The following is a 14,189-nucleotide window of genomic DNA, read 5'->3' as shown; positions in this document are numbered from 1 at the left end:
CTTGATTAGATAATATATAAATAAAAATATAAAAATAAAAACATAATTCCACTTTGACATTATGGGGTTTTGTGTGTAAGCCAGTGACAAAACTCAATTGAATCAATTTAAAATTCGTCTGGAACACAACAAAATGTGGAAAAAGTCAAGCGGTGTGAATACTTTCTAAATGCACTGTATATTGAAAAATATATTGATATCTCCCAAATAAATACACGAGTGCGACAATAGTTTTTTGTAGACTTTTTATTCATGGTGAATGGATGTGTTACCTTTGAAGGCTTTGTTTGAACATTACGGTACAGGTGAGGTGAGATTGTTCTTCTGGAAGTCAGAGGGTAGGCACAAGTGGAACGGTTGAAAGGACAGAGGTACCTTGAAGGGTTTGTCAGGGCTTGGCAGTCTATGTGATCACAGTGGGGCCGGTGCGTCCGGTCTTCTCGTGGAGCCCAGATATCTTCAGCGCAATCTCCACCAGAGGTTTCAGCATGACCTGAGGAAGACAAACAGTCAATTTTAGACTACGGCCCCTTACCATAACACCTTCCCCTTCTGTGCTACAGTTAGACTAAACAAAGAACTCCACCTTGCCCTCTAATAGGCCAAGCCGAGCCTCTGCAATATTGCTTTCACCTATCCAAACCTTTCAGATTTGTGAGCCTAAATGAATCCGTGCCATAGAGGGCCTCTTTATCCAAAATGATTATCAGGGAGTTTCTTCCCCTTCTGCCAGTCTATTTTTCTTACTCTATCATTCTCTCTCCTGACCACTTGATGAAGTGTCAAATCTGTACTTCTCAATCTTATTTTTCCCCCATGGTTCTTTTTCCCCCACTTCATCCTGGCCCTGATATCAACCATGACTCAACTCTTAGCCAAACATTCCCTCTCAAGTCAACTAGGAGTTCTGGAAGGCACTGTTGTTGGACCTGACGACCCAGTTTGTTAAGGCAAATTGTTTTAAGTCTGATATCAGAGCTGCACTCAGGTGTGCCTCAAAGATCAATTTTAGTTTGTCTATATCAACAACATTGGGAGACAGATTGAAACCGCTGATGTACATTTTTATGCGGATGACACTGTTCTCTATTCAAGTGGCAGCAGTTTAACTGGCTTTTGAAAAAGCTCAAACAGCTTTTAACATCACTCACCAGAATCTGTACAACTTGAAGCTTGTTCTGAATTCCTCTAAAACAAAATGCATGGTATTTTCCAATGCTAAACACTCTGAAAACCATGTCATGCCTACCTTGGCAGGGCAGTCCATTGAGCAAGTTAAAGCGTACAAATATCTGGGAGTTTGGGTGGATGAGAAGTTGAGCTTCACGACCCATGTAGAGAACCTTGTCAGGAAACTCAAGCTGTGTATTGAATTTCATTACCGGCACAAAGCTTGTTTTCCCTTTGCCACCAGAGTTGATTCGTTGTACTTTCTCTCTGTGTTGGACTATGTTGATACTATTTATGTGCAATCCTCAAGATCTACACTGAAGGTTCTTGACTCTGTATATCAAATCAAATTTTATTGGTCACATTCATGTGTTTAGCAGATGTTATTGCAGGTGTAGCGAAATCCTTATGTTTCTAGCTCCGACAGTGCAGTAATATCTAACAATTTCACAACATACACCAAATACACACAAATCTAAGTAAAGCAATGGAATTAAGAATATAAAAATAAATATATGGACAAGCAATGTCAGAGCGGCATAGACTAAGATACAGTAGAATAGTAAAGAATACAGTATATATATACACAGTGGGGAAGAAAAGTATTTAGTCAGCCACCAATTGTGCAAGTTCTCCCACTTAAAAAGATGAGAGAGGCCTGTAATTTTCATCATAGGTACACGTCAACTATGACAGACAAAATGAGAAAAGAAATTCCAGAAAATCACATTGTAGGATTTTTTATGAATTTATTTGCAAATTATGGTGGAAAATAAGTATTTGGTCACCTACAAACAAGCAAGATTTCTGGCTCTCACAGACCTGTAACTTCTTCTTTAAGAGGCTCCTCTGTCCTCCACACGTTACCTGTATTAATGGCACCCGTTTGAACTTGTTATCAGTATAAAAGACACCTGTCCACAACCTCAAACAAGTCACACTCCAAACTCCACTATGGCCAAGACCAAAGAGCTGTCAAAGGACACCAGAAACAAAATTATAGACCTGCACCAGGCTGGGAAGACTGAATCTGCAATAGGTAAGCAGCTTGGTTTGAAGAAATCAACTGTGGGAGCAATTATTAGGAAATGGAAGACATACAAGACCACTGATAAACTCCCTCGATCTGGAGCTCCACGCAAGATCTCGCCCCGTGGGGTCAAAATAATCACAAGAACGGTGAGCAAAAATCCCAGAACCACACGGGGGGACCTAGTGAATGACCTACAGAGAGCTGGGACCAAAGTAACAAAGCCTACCATCAGTAACACACTACGCCGCCAGGGACTCAAATCCTGCAGTGCCAGACGTGTCCCCCTGCTTAAGCCAGTACATGTCCAGGCCCGTCTGAAGTTTGCTAGAGTGCATTTGGATGATCCAGAAGAGGATTGGGAGAATGTCATATGGTCAGATGAAACCAAAATAGAACTTTTTGGTAAAAACTCAACTCGTCGTGTTTGGAGGACAAAGAATGCTGAGTTGCATCCAAAGAACACCATACCTACTGTGAAGCATGGGGGTGGAAACATCATGCTTTGGGGCTGTTTTTCTGCAAAGGGACCAGGATGACTGATCCGTGTAAAGGAAAGAATGAATAGGGCCATGTATCGTGAGATTTTGAGTGAAAACCTCCTTCCATTAGCAAGGGCATTGAAGATGAAACGTGGCTGGGTCTTTCAGCATGACAATGATCCCAAACACACCGCCCGGGCAACGAAGGAGTGGCTTCATAAGAAGCATTTCAAGGTCCTGGAGTGGCCTAGCCAGTCTCCAGATCTCAACCCCATAGAAACTCTTTGGAGGGAGTTGAAAGTCCATGTTGCCCAGCGACAGCCCCAAAACATCACTGCTCTAGAGGAGATCTGCATGGAGGAATGGGCCAAAATACCAGCAACAGTGTGTGAAAACCTTGTGAAGACTTACAGAAAACGTTTGACCTGTGTCATTGCCAACAAAGGGCATATAACAAAGTATTGAGAAACTTTTGTTATTGACCAAATACTTATTTTCCACCATAATTTGCTAATAAATTCATAAAAAATCCTACAATGTGATTTTCTGGATTTTTTTTCTCATTTTGTCTGTCATAGTTGTCGTGTACCTATGATGAAAATTACAGGCCTCTCTCATCTTTTTAAGTGGGAGAACTTGCACAATTGGTGGGTGACTAAATACTTTTTCCCCCACTGTATGTATGTATGTATATATATATATATGATGAGTAATGCAAGACATGTATACATTATTAAAGTGAGTAGTGTTCCATTTATTAAAGTGGCCAGTGATTTCTGATCTACAGTGGGGCAAAAAAAGTATTTAGTCAGCCACCAATTGTGCAAGTTCTCCCACTTAAAAAAAGATGAGAGAGGCCTGTAATTTTCATCATAGGTACCGTCAACTATGACAGACAAATTGAGAAAAAATCCCAGAAAATCCCATTGTAGGATTTTTTAATGAATTTATTTGCAAATTATGGTGGAAAATAGTATTTGGTCACCTACAAACAAGCAAGATTTCTGGCTCTCACAGACCTGTAACTTCTTCTTTAAGAGGCTCCTCTGTCCTCCACTCGTTACCTGTATTAATGGCACCTGTTTGAACTTGTTATCAGTATAAAAGACACCTGTCCACAACCTCAAACAGTCACACTCCAAACTTCACAATGGCCAAGACCAAAGAGCTTTCAAAGGACACCAAAAACAAAATTGTAGACCTGCACCAGGCTGGGAAGACTGAATCTGCAACAGGTAAGCAGCTTGGTTTGAAGAAATCAACTGTGGGAGCAATTATTAGGAAATGGAAGACATACAAGACCACTGATAATCTCCCTCGATCTGGGGCTCCATGCAAGATCTCACCCCGTGGGGTCAAAATGATCACAAGAACGGTGAGCAAAAATCCCAGAACCACCCGGGAGGACCTAGTGAATGACCTGCTGAGAGCTGGGACCAAAGTAACAAAGCCAACCATCAGTAACACACTACGCCGCCAGGGACTCAAATCCTGTAGTGCGAGACGTGCCCCCCCGCTTAAGCCAGTACATGTCCAGGCCCGTCTGAAGTGCATTTGGATGATCCAGAAGAGGATTGGGAGAATGTCATATGGTCAGATGAAACCAAAATATAACTTTTTGGTGAAAACTCAACTCGTCATGTTTGTAGGACAAAGAATGCTGAGTTGCATCCAAAGAACACCATACCTACTGTGAAGCATGGGGTTGGAAACATCATGCTTTGGGTCTGTTTTTCTGCAAAGGGACCAGGACGACTGATCCGTGTAAAGGAAAGAATGAATGGGGCCATGTATCGTGAGATTTTGAGTGAAACCCTCCTTCCATCAGCAAGGGCATTGAAGATGAAACGTGGCTGGTCTTTAAGCATGACAATCATCCAACACACGAACAACGAAGGAGTGGCTTCGTAAGAAGCATTTCAAGGTCCTGGAGTGGCCTAGCCAGTCTCCAGATCTCAACCCCATAGAAAATCTTTGGAGGGAGTTGAAAGTCTGTGTTGCCCAGCGACAGCCCCAAAACATCACTGCTCTAGAGGAGATCTGCATGGAGGAATGGGCCAAAATACCAGCAACAGTGTGTGAAAACCTTGTGAAGACTTACAGAAAACGTTTGACCTGTGTCGTTGCCAACAAAGGGTATATAACAAAGTATTGAGAAACTTTTTGTTATTGACCAAATACTTATTTTCCACCATCATATGCCAATAAATTCAACAAAAATCCTACAATGTGATTTTCTGGAATTTTTTTCTAATTTTGTCTGTCATAGTTGACGTGTACCTATGATGAAAATGACAGGCCTCTCTCATCTTTTTAAGTGGGAGAACTTGCACAATTGGTGGCTGACTAAATACTTTTTTTCCCCACTGTATGTATGTAGGCAGCAGCCTCTAATGTGCTAGTGAAGGCTATTTAACAGTCTGATGGCCTTGAGATAGAAGCTGTTTTTCAGTCTCTCGGTCCCAGCTTTGATGCACCTGTACTGACCTCGCCTTCTGGATGATAGCGGGGTGAACAGGCAGTGGCTCGGGTTGTTGTTGTGCTTGATGGCCTTTTTGGCTTTCCTGTGACATAGGGTGCTGTAGGTGTCCTGGAGGGCTGGTAGTTTGCCCCCGGTGATGCGTTGGGCAGACCGCACCACCCTCTGGAGAGTCCTGCGGTTGTGGGCGGTGCAGTTGCCGTAGCAGGCGGTGATAAAGCCCGACAGGATGCTCTCAATTGTGCATCTGTAAAGGTTTGTGAGGGTTTTAGGTGCTAAGCCAAATTTCTTCAGCCTCCTGAGGTTGAAGAGACGCTGTTGCGCCTTCTTCACCACACTGTCTGTGTGGGTGGACCATTTCAGTTTGTCAGTGATGTGTATGCTGAGGAACTTGAAGCTTTCCATCTTCTCCACTGCAGTCCCATCGATGTGGATAGGGGGGTGCTCCCTCTGCTGTTTCCTGAAGTCCACGATAATCTCCTTTGTTTTGTTGATGTTGAGTGAGAGGTTATTTTCCTGGCACCACACTCCCAGGGCCCTCACCTCCTCCCTGTAGGCTGTCTCATCGTTGTTGGTAATCAAGCCTACTACTGTTGTGTCGTCTGCAAACTTGATGATTGAGTTAGAGGCGGGCTTGACCACGCAGTCATGGGTGAACAGGGAGTACAGGAGGGGGCTGAGCACGCACCCTTGTGGGGCCCCAGTGTTGAGGATCAGTTTAGTGGAGGTGTTGTTTCCTACCTTCACCACCTGGGGGCGGCCCGTAAGGAAGTCCAGGACCCAGTTGCACAGGGCGGGGTTCAGACCCAGGGCCTCGAGCTTAATGATATCATGCAGCCCTTCATTGCGTCACTAATCAGAGACGTCTAACTCACCATTGTGATCTCTACAGTGCTGTCAGGTAGACATAGCAACACGCAGACTGAAGCACTGGTACATTATTATTTATAAGGCCATTTTAGGAAAACTGCCATTTTATCTTTCCTCTCTTCTAGTTCGAAATGAAAACAGATACAAGCTCAGATCCCAATCTTGTTTTATACTAACAGTGCCAAACATTAGAACAGAGCATGGAAAAACGTATTTTCATTACTCAGCCTCTTGGTCTTGGAATTCCCTCCAAGCCAACCTAAAACCCCAAGACCTGGTGTCCCTAGAATAGTTCAAAGGACAAACAGATTAACAGGTTGTTGAGACATGTATATGTTTCTAGTTGTCACCCGATGTCACTAGTTGGCATTGCCTTATGTAAGCAAGCATACTGTTTTATTAGAAATATTTTTGATTCTGTAATTTGACGTATTGCATTCGTTTTTTTCTGACTTGTGTTGTGTACATGTTCTTTACTGACATGCTGCTTTTTATATCACGATGCATCTTCATCTGGTTTGATGTATCTTTGGTCTGCCTGTTCGTCTGAAACTGATGTGTTCATGCTGCTGTCTTGGTCCAGGTCTCTCTTGAAAAATATATTATTTTTTTATCTCAACGACACTAATCTGGTTAAAAAAAGGTTAAATAGAATTCTATACAAGCTGGCTGCTATGTCCAGATTCCAGCCCTCCCCCTCCAGGCTGAGGGGAAGCTTTTTGAGAGCTATTCCCTCTGACAGCGTAACAAACCTTGTAAATATTGAATCTCCCATCGAGCCGTCATGACAAGTATAAGGGCTCCCCCACTGTGCCCCGTCACATCCCATCATCCTCAGCCCTCACCTGTGCGTCGCCGTAGATCTTGGCGGGGTCCTTCTCATAGCTGTCTATGTAGAGCCTGACGGTTGCCCCGGCGCTGCCTGTCCCACTGAGACGGAAGATGATCCTGGAGCCGTCGGAAAAGACGATCCTCAGACCCTGAGAGACAGAGAGAGAGCCTGACTATATGATGACTATGGTGAAATGACTTAAGGAACTCAATTTACTGGAAATATGGAGCAAAAAAACGAATAACAACAATGGAATTGTTCAAGGTACAGTATGCAAGTGCCTCTGGTGATACTTCAAATCCCTACATAGGGAGGATCATTCATCAAATGTGATGGTCATCTTTCTATTAACAAGTAACATAACATTGTTAGAACTCTCCATCATTTATACATAATAATAATAATAATAATAATAATAATAATAATAATAATAATAATAATAATAATAATAATAATAATAATAATAATAATAAGCCATTTAGCAGACGCTTTTATCCAAAGCGACTTACAGTCATCAAACTATACCCAAATTGCATGTTGCAATGGCTCTGCCTAGACACCCCCTGGATCCTGTCCCATAATGGGGTGTCTCAACCTAGATCCCCCCCTGGATCCTGTCCCATAATGGGGGTGTCTCAACCTAGATGCCCCCTGGGTCCTGTCTCTTACCTGGTTCTTGGAGACGCTGCCGTCCACGGGGTCGGTGTAAGCAAAGTTGTCAGAGACCGCCACCTCATAACTTTTATCTCCTGACGAGAACTTCTGGCCCACAAAGGACTTGTCAAACATCGTAGCCTCCAGCTCCTTGATCATGGTGTTGGCTTTGTCTGAGTCCACCTCTTCATAGTCATACCTGGTGTAGACGGGATGGGTTGGGGAATGGTCTTAATAGGAAGACTAAATAGGAGCTCTGTACATTTATGGAGGCTATCAACGAATAACTTGATATAAAAGAAAACCTAACAATAGTTATATAAGTACTCTAATACTCTATGAGAAACAAAGGCCTGCCCTACACAATGTGGCCCTGATGCAGACAGACTGCAGTTCTCTATCTCACCACTGGAGGGTAGCAGAGCAAAAGAGTCCATCCCAGACTTACCTGGTGAAGAAGTTCCTGCCAAATTTGTTCCAGTGGTCTTTCATGATCTCCTCCACGCTCTGCTTCCTGTGGGCTAGGATGGACATCCAGGCTAGCACCGCCCACAAGCCGTCCTTCTCACGGATGTGATCAGAGCCTGGGGTAAACAATGAAGAGAGGAGGGGTGGAGGAGGGGAAGAAGGGTGGTGGTTAAGACTTGTACTAACACCTCTCACCACAATTTCTTGCAAAACTGACTGGAACGAAGTAACATCAGTTTGATTCATCCAAATGTTTGAGCTGATGGGTCATAGTAACAGGCTAGATCAGGATGTTATGTTACTTGAAAAAGTGGATCCCTCACTCACCAGTGCCGAAGCTCTCCTCTCCGCACAGAGACAGCTTGCCAGCGTCCATCAGGTTGCCGAAGAACTTCCAGCCAGTAGGAGTCTCATACAGATTCATCTTCAGGGCTTTAGCCACACTGAGGGACAGAGATAGGACATGAACATTTGCTCTTTTGCTAACTCCGGCAATTAAACACTGATGAGGAAGCAAATGCTGATTAATGTGCACTGTCCCAGTAAAATACATGTAATAAATAAACATTTAAGGCACAACCAAGAAGAAGCTATGAATGGACTGTGTGTGGACGTCAGGCTCACTTGTCCAGAGCTCCGCTTGTGGGCATGCTGCGGGCCAGACCTTTGACCCCAGTCTTCTGGAAGTAGGGGATGCAGGTGATATTGGCTGCGATGACGGCCACAGAGTCAGATGGGTTGACGAAGAAGCCATGCTTTCCCAGGACCATATTACGATCCTGGGGAGCGGAAAGGAGAGAGTAGGGTAGGAGAGGGGAGGAGAGGAGAGGGTAGGGGAGGATCAGCATCTGAACAGACTGCAGCAGAGACTAGGTAAAGAAGAGGTTGGATGGATTGTGGGCTGATACAAGGACTGGTACTACTGACACTAGGGGACACCAGTCATGCAAGGAATAGCTTCAATTCCAGGCTTCCTACAGCCGAGTGATGAAGAACACTTGGGAGTATGGTAACGTCAGACTATGCAAGGATGAGATGAGGCTGAAATCCAGGACTGGTCCCCCCGACTGTCAACTTACACCGTCCCCATCGAAGGCGGCTCCAAGGTCGTACTCTCCTCCCTTCATGGCGTTGACCAGGTCAGAGGCATAGGTCAGATTGGGGTCAGGGTGGTGACCACCAAAGTCCTCCTTGGGGACACAGTTGAAAGCACCATCGGTGGCAGCGCCCAACTCCTCACAGACAATCTTCTTCACATAGGGTCCAACCACTGTGGAGGGGGGCGAGGGGGTAAAGGTAATTATGTATATGGGTGTGGATGTGCATTGTGTGTGTGCTGGGAATCTAACTGAACTAAAAACTGCACTTAAGAGATTAGACTCATTTGGACAATATGTCACATAGTACTGAAGACACAAAACGGTGTTTGTCCTGGAGATACAAACAGTACTGAGAGCAGGAATCTAATTAATCTACCTTGGTTAGACATCATTTCAAAAAATATATATACAAGCCAATTCAATACAAAACATCGGGGATGGGAGAGGAGTCATACAGCAGCCAGCGCCGGAGAGGTAGGCTACAGTATGTGTTCCGTACCTCCATGCATGGCGTCCAGACGGACTTTAATGTGATTGGGTCCAGACACCAGCCCCTTCAAGGCATGGAAGTCGAAGATTCCCCTCAGCATCTCAGCGTAGGCCTCCACAGAGTCCACAATCTCCACTGTAGAGGACAAACAGCAGAGTTAGGATTGATACGATTTACTGTAGCATTTTTCTAGACTCAGGATAAGACAGACACATTATAAAACTATATTATATATGCACATACTTTAGTTTACAGTGCTTTACTGAGCTTCTCACAGATTTGGTCTCCAAGCTAACCCATTCCAGTCAGTTGAGAGCTGACTCCCAGCTAATCCCGTCCAATCCTACAATACCTGTCATGGGCTTGAATGTGTCCACCTCAAAAGTCTGCTTGCCGATCTTGGAGATGTCCACTTTGAGGTCAGGGCATATGTGGTACTCTGTTAGGCTCTTGCTGATCTGGAAGATTTTGTCTGTGATTCCCTCTGGAGCAGGACCTGGGGGCAGAGAAATACAGTAGGGCGAGGAGGATAAGGAAGAGGTTAGAGAAATGTTATGCAATACAGTAAAACAGCCATACTCCATTACTATGTATCCTAAACTTTGTCTTAAAATGATCGATTGAAGTATATCAGCATTGTTCTGCTCACCCTATCCTGAAACTCTTACTAGCTCTGACTTTGCCGATAGCTACTTTGAGGAAAAATGTACTTACTATGACTGTGATATGTGGTTGTCCCATCTAGCTATCTTAAGATGAATGCATTAACTGTAAGTCGCTCTGGATAAGAGAGCCTGCTAAATGACCAAACTGTACATGTAAATCTTCGTCACAAAGGTCAGTGAAGTTTAAATGTCACCCGCCAGCACCATCTCATCCCCTGTCCCCATCTCTCACTGGTCTCTCTCCTCCCTTCCCTGTTTATCCACTTCCTGTCTTCCTACCTCTCCATTTCATCTCTCTCCTTCCTATTCCTCTCCTCACCCTCCTGTCCCATCTCACCTCCGGAGGCTATGTTGTACTTGATGCCAAAGTCTCCGTTGGGGCCACCGGGGTTGTGGCTGGCCGTGAGGATGATTCCTCCCACAGCTTTGAGCTTGCGGATCACACAGGACACAGCAGGGGTGGACATGATGCCATTCTGACCGATGATCAGGTGGCCGATCTACATGGAGACAGGAGAGAAAGAGAGGGTTGGAGAGAACAATGGGCCAATTATCATTCTCTGATGTCATTTCTTTATATGTTATACTGTGTACAATATTCCCTTCCATTCTGCACATGCCCACATGTGCATATTCTCTGGTCAGAACCTGCCCAAACTTATTGAGTGGAGCAGCGCATTTTCCTCCTGGCCTTTTGTTGTTTCATTACCGATAATCACTTTGTACATGTTTGCATTCATGCAACAGCAAGTACCTTATCATAATGCATATTTCTTTGATGTAATCATGCTATGTTGTTTCTACTTAAGCAAACAGAGTTAAGTTATTTTCCATTGCTAGCTAATTGATTTGCACGTGGTGGTATATACCCAATAATTGGTACATGTATAGAGAATGTGTAGACAGCCTTCTTTATTATACTCATTTCATAGCCGTTATGGTATCCTTTTCCTTTCATGTGGTTATGTACATTTCTCCATTAGTTCTGTAATCTGTATGCTACTATGGCGTCTGAGAAATGCTAGCTTCTATTACTCCTTTGAAGTGGTCATCGTGGCCCTTTGGCTTGTGTAGCCATTTGGCCTGTTCATTGTATAGCTCTGCCCTGCCCCCTTGTGGAGCTTTTTAATTAGGTTTTGCCTATGTTAATGAATGGTGCAATATAAAGGTAATATTGTCAATATGCCTTAATATTCTAATAGTTGCTTATTATTTTACCGCTGTGATATTGTCTTGCTGTTTATATCCTGATATTGTACCAATATTGCATACTAATTACAATTTCTTTACTCTGTACTTTCAGAAAACCACACACACACACATATATTTCACTGGAACTGGAGTGCTTGACATCTCTCCTAACGAAGATTGAGGCCAGCTTTTGTATGACTAGCAACATTTAGTGAATGTGCTGTACACTCCTTTACATACCGTACGTCCTATGTATTTGATTCCATTCACCTATTCAGTCTACACACTGTGAAGATGGAAATAGGAGAGGAGTATAGGGATTCAACACGCCATGCCAGTGGTGAGGTCAGGCTGCTATGTGGGAGCTAAACAAGCAACTGAGTGACACGGGATAGTATGTAAAGTAAACAATGTTTGGGGGGGGGGTAGGTAGGATATTGTGTTTACGATATTGCTATGACTACGGGGCAGCATATAGCCTCGAGGTTAGAGCATTGGGCCAGTAACCGAAAGTTCCCCGGTTCGAATCCTGGAGCTGACAAGGTTAAAAATAAATCGCTGATCCCTTGAGCAAGGCACTTAACCCCAATTGGTCCAGGGGCCTGGGGGGTGCAAGGCACTTACATTTTACATTTACATTTTTAGTCATTTAGCAGACGCTCTTATCCAGAGCGACTTACAGTTAGTGAATACATATATATATATATTTTTTATACTGGCCCCCCGTGGGAATCGAACCCACAACCCTGGCGTTGCAAACACCATGCTCTATCAACTGAGCTACATCCCTGCCGGCCATTCCCTCCCCTACCCTGGACGACGCTGGGCCAATTGTGCGCCGCCCATGAGTCTCCCGGTCGCGGCCGGCTGCGACAGAACCTGGATTCAAACCAGGATCTCTAGTGGCACAGTTAGCACTGCGATGCAGTGCCTTAGACCACTGCGCCACTGGGGGGTGGACCAATTGTGGTTAAGTGCCTTGCTCAAGGGATCAGCAAGAAACACATTTCTATTACACACTTGTGGACTAATATAAACCCTTCCCAAATTATTATTTTCATTAGTTTATTGTGTAATTGTGTATTTGTGACTACATCAGGGTAACATCCCCTTTAACTTACATAATAGGCCTACATCAAAAGTGAGGATGACATTGGTAGCAAATAAAACGCACCAATACATTACTCATCATGAATAAGATGCATAAAGAGTAGAGTTGAAGGATCATAATGGGACTGAACATATTGGAGCTATATGATGTGATAATGACATCGGTCTGTCTGTACATCGTGTTCAGCGAGGAGGTAATTGTGTGTCTAGTTTAACATGTGCCTGTGTACCCAATGCCCATCTCTCTGTAATGCAAACCGCAGGGTTACGTGACAGCACACCACCACGCCTTCCTCTAATGTCGCAGAGGGAACGAACAGAACCCGGCTGTGTCACCGACATCCAAAAACAGTCTCTCCTAATAAAACAACCCCTCAATGTTGCACTTTTTCCGATTACTACAACCTTGCAGAGAACCGTTGTCTTTGTTTGTATACTAAACATTCGTGGCAAGGAAGAGCGCCCACTGACTGATTAGGCTACATTAGGAGAACGGGATGGTGTAGTGTTGTTTTGCGTCACCTGGGGAAAGGGCAAGGGTATCCTACCATTTAACATGCCATCTCCGTGCACTTCATCGAAAGATCAGCGGGGTCATTTAGCACCAGAGACAGTTTAGGAACTCCACTGACCCCTATCACGTTCCGATACATGGGGCATGCACGTCAGCGAACTTCAAAGTCCATGAGGATCCAATACTTTCTTCACAATTATCCTATGCATGTTATTTGATATGGAGAGAGAATTGTCATCTAGGCCTATATTTTCAAAATTAATATAGCTTAAGCAAATGTAGGCTCAGGCTGATAGTTATTTTAGTCTATATGACAGCAATTGAAATGAATGTATCCGGACCAGCAACAATATATCCGCCAAACTTCAATACAATCAATGAGACGCGCTACAATGTATCACTGATTGGAGCTGCCACTGTCAACACCGGGAGCTGTCAAAGATGCTAGGCTAGCTGCTAATGCTGTGCACATTTGAGGATGAGGCCTAGGTTTAAGAGTCATGTTTTAGGGACTACAGCTGGACAATGACAGAATTATTACTGACCCCATTAGCAGCGGCGATCTGGATGATCAACTGAATGGCTTCTTTCATGAAAAACCTTCCATCTCCTCCCACTACGAGCAGTCCAGGCTGACGCTCCGCTGGGTCGATGCAAGAAATAATGCTCTGAATGAAGTTCTCTGCATAGTGCTCATTCGTTTGAAAGACTGTCACCCTTTTCCTCAGGCCACTCGTACCAGGTTTCTGGTCGGGATATGCCTTGGTTTTGACTACTGTGATTTTCGTCATTTTCCAAAATAAAGTTGACAGCCCGTGTGATCCGCGGATTCAGTGGAGGCGAATGCACAGCACAGCCTGCCACACGTACACACTCGTCAGTTCCCCCATGGTCGGATCCCGCCCACTTTTACATTTAAAAGGACAGTACTCCAATTTGAATCTAGGCCTGTCAGCGCATGAAGGAAACAATATTTCGCTTTGTTAGTACGGATGAAAGATGTTGGATGCCACATTGAAAAGTATTCATACCCCTTGACTTATTCCACATTTAATTGTGTTACAGCAGGGGTGTCAAACTCATTCCACCGAGGGCCGAGTGTCTGCAGGTTTTTGTTTTTTCCTTTCAATTAAG

The 14,189-nt window shown here is 44.1% G+C and overlaps 1 protein-coding gene across 1 annotated transcript; it reads right to left on the bottom strand.

The window, feature by feature from the left end:
* Nucleotides 1-220: 220 nt before the first annotated feature.
* Nucleotides 221-13,917, bottom strand: LOC121540444 (phosphoglucomutase-1-like). Its single transcript, XM_045207734.1, has 11 exons — nt 13,601-13,917; nt 10,578-10,740; nt 9,928-10,071; nt 9,585-9,710; nt 9,065-9,255; nt 8,610-8,764; nt 8,313-8,428; nt 7,966-8,101; nt 7,533-7,716; nt 6,877-7,011; nt 221-493 (listed from the first exon to the last, which is right to left on the bottom strand). The coding sequence occupies exons 1-11, from the start codon at nt 13,844-13,846 to the stop codon at nt 404-406; spliced, it is 1,686 nt and encodes a 561-aa protein (XP_045063669.1). The 5' UTR covers nt 13,847-13,917; the 3' UTR covers nt 221-403.
* Between the last annotated feature and the right edge of the window lie 272 nt (nt 13,918-14,189).

This window comes from Coregonus clupeaformis, chromosome 26 (assembly GCF_020615455.1).
Source record: "Coregonus clupeaformis isolate EN_2021a chromosome 26, ASM2061545v1, whole genome shotgun sequence".
Lineage (NCBI taxonomy): Eukaryota > Metazoa > Chordata > Actinopteri > Salmoniformes > Salmonidae > Coregonus > Coregonus clupeaformis.
The sequence above is the reverse complement of the archived record's forward strand: the minus strand, read 5'-3'. Positions and strand labels throughout refer to the sequence as shown.

What these genes read in the sequence shown, in the direction of transcription:
- LOC121540444 (XM_045207734.1), bottom strand. Translation starts at nt 13,846, where the DNA reads ATGACGAAAATCACAGTAGTCAAAACCAAGGCATATCCCGACCAGAAA. An exon ending in TCTGGACGCCATGCATGGAG is followed by an intron (nt 9,256 to 9,584) that starts GTACGGAACACA and finishes CCCCCTCCACAG; the next exon opens with TGGTTGGACCCTATGTGAAG. An exon ending in GGCAGGAACTTCTTCACCAG is followed by an intron (nt 7,717 to 7,965) that starts GTAAGTCTGGGA and finishes CGTCTACACCAG; the next exon opens with GTATGACTATGAAGAGGTGG.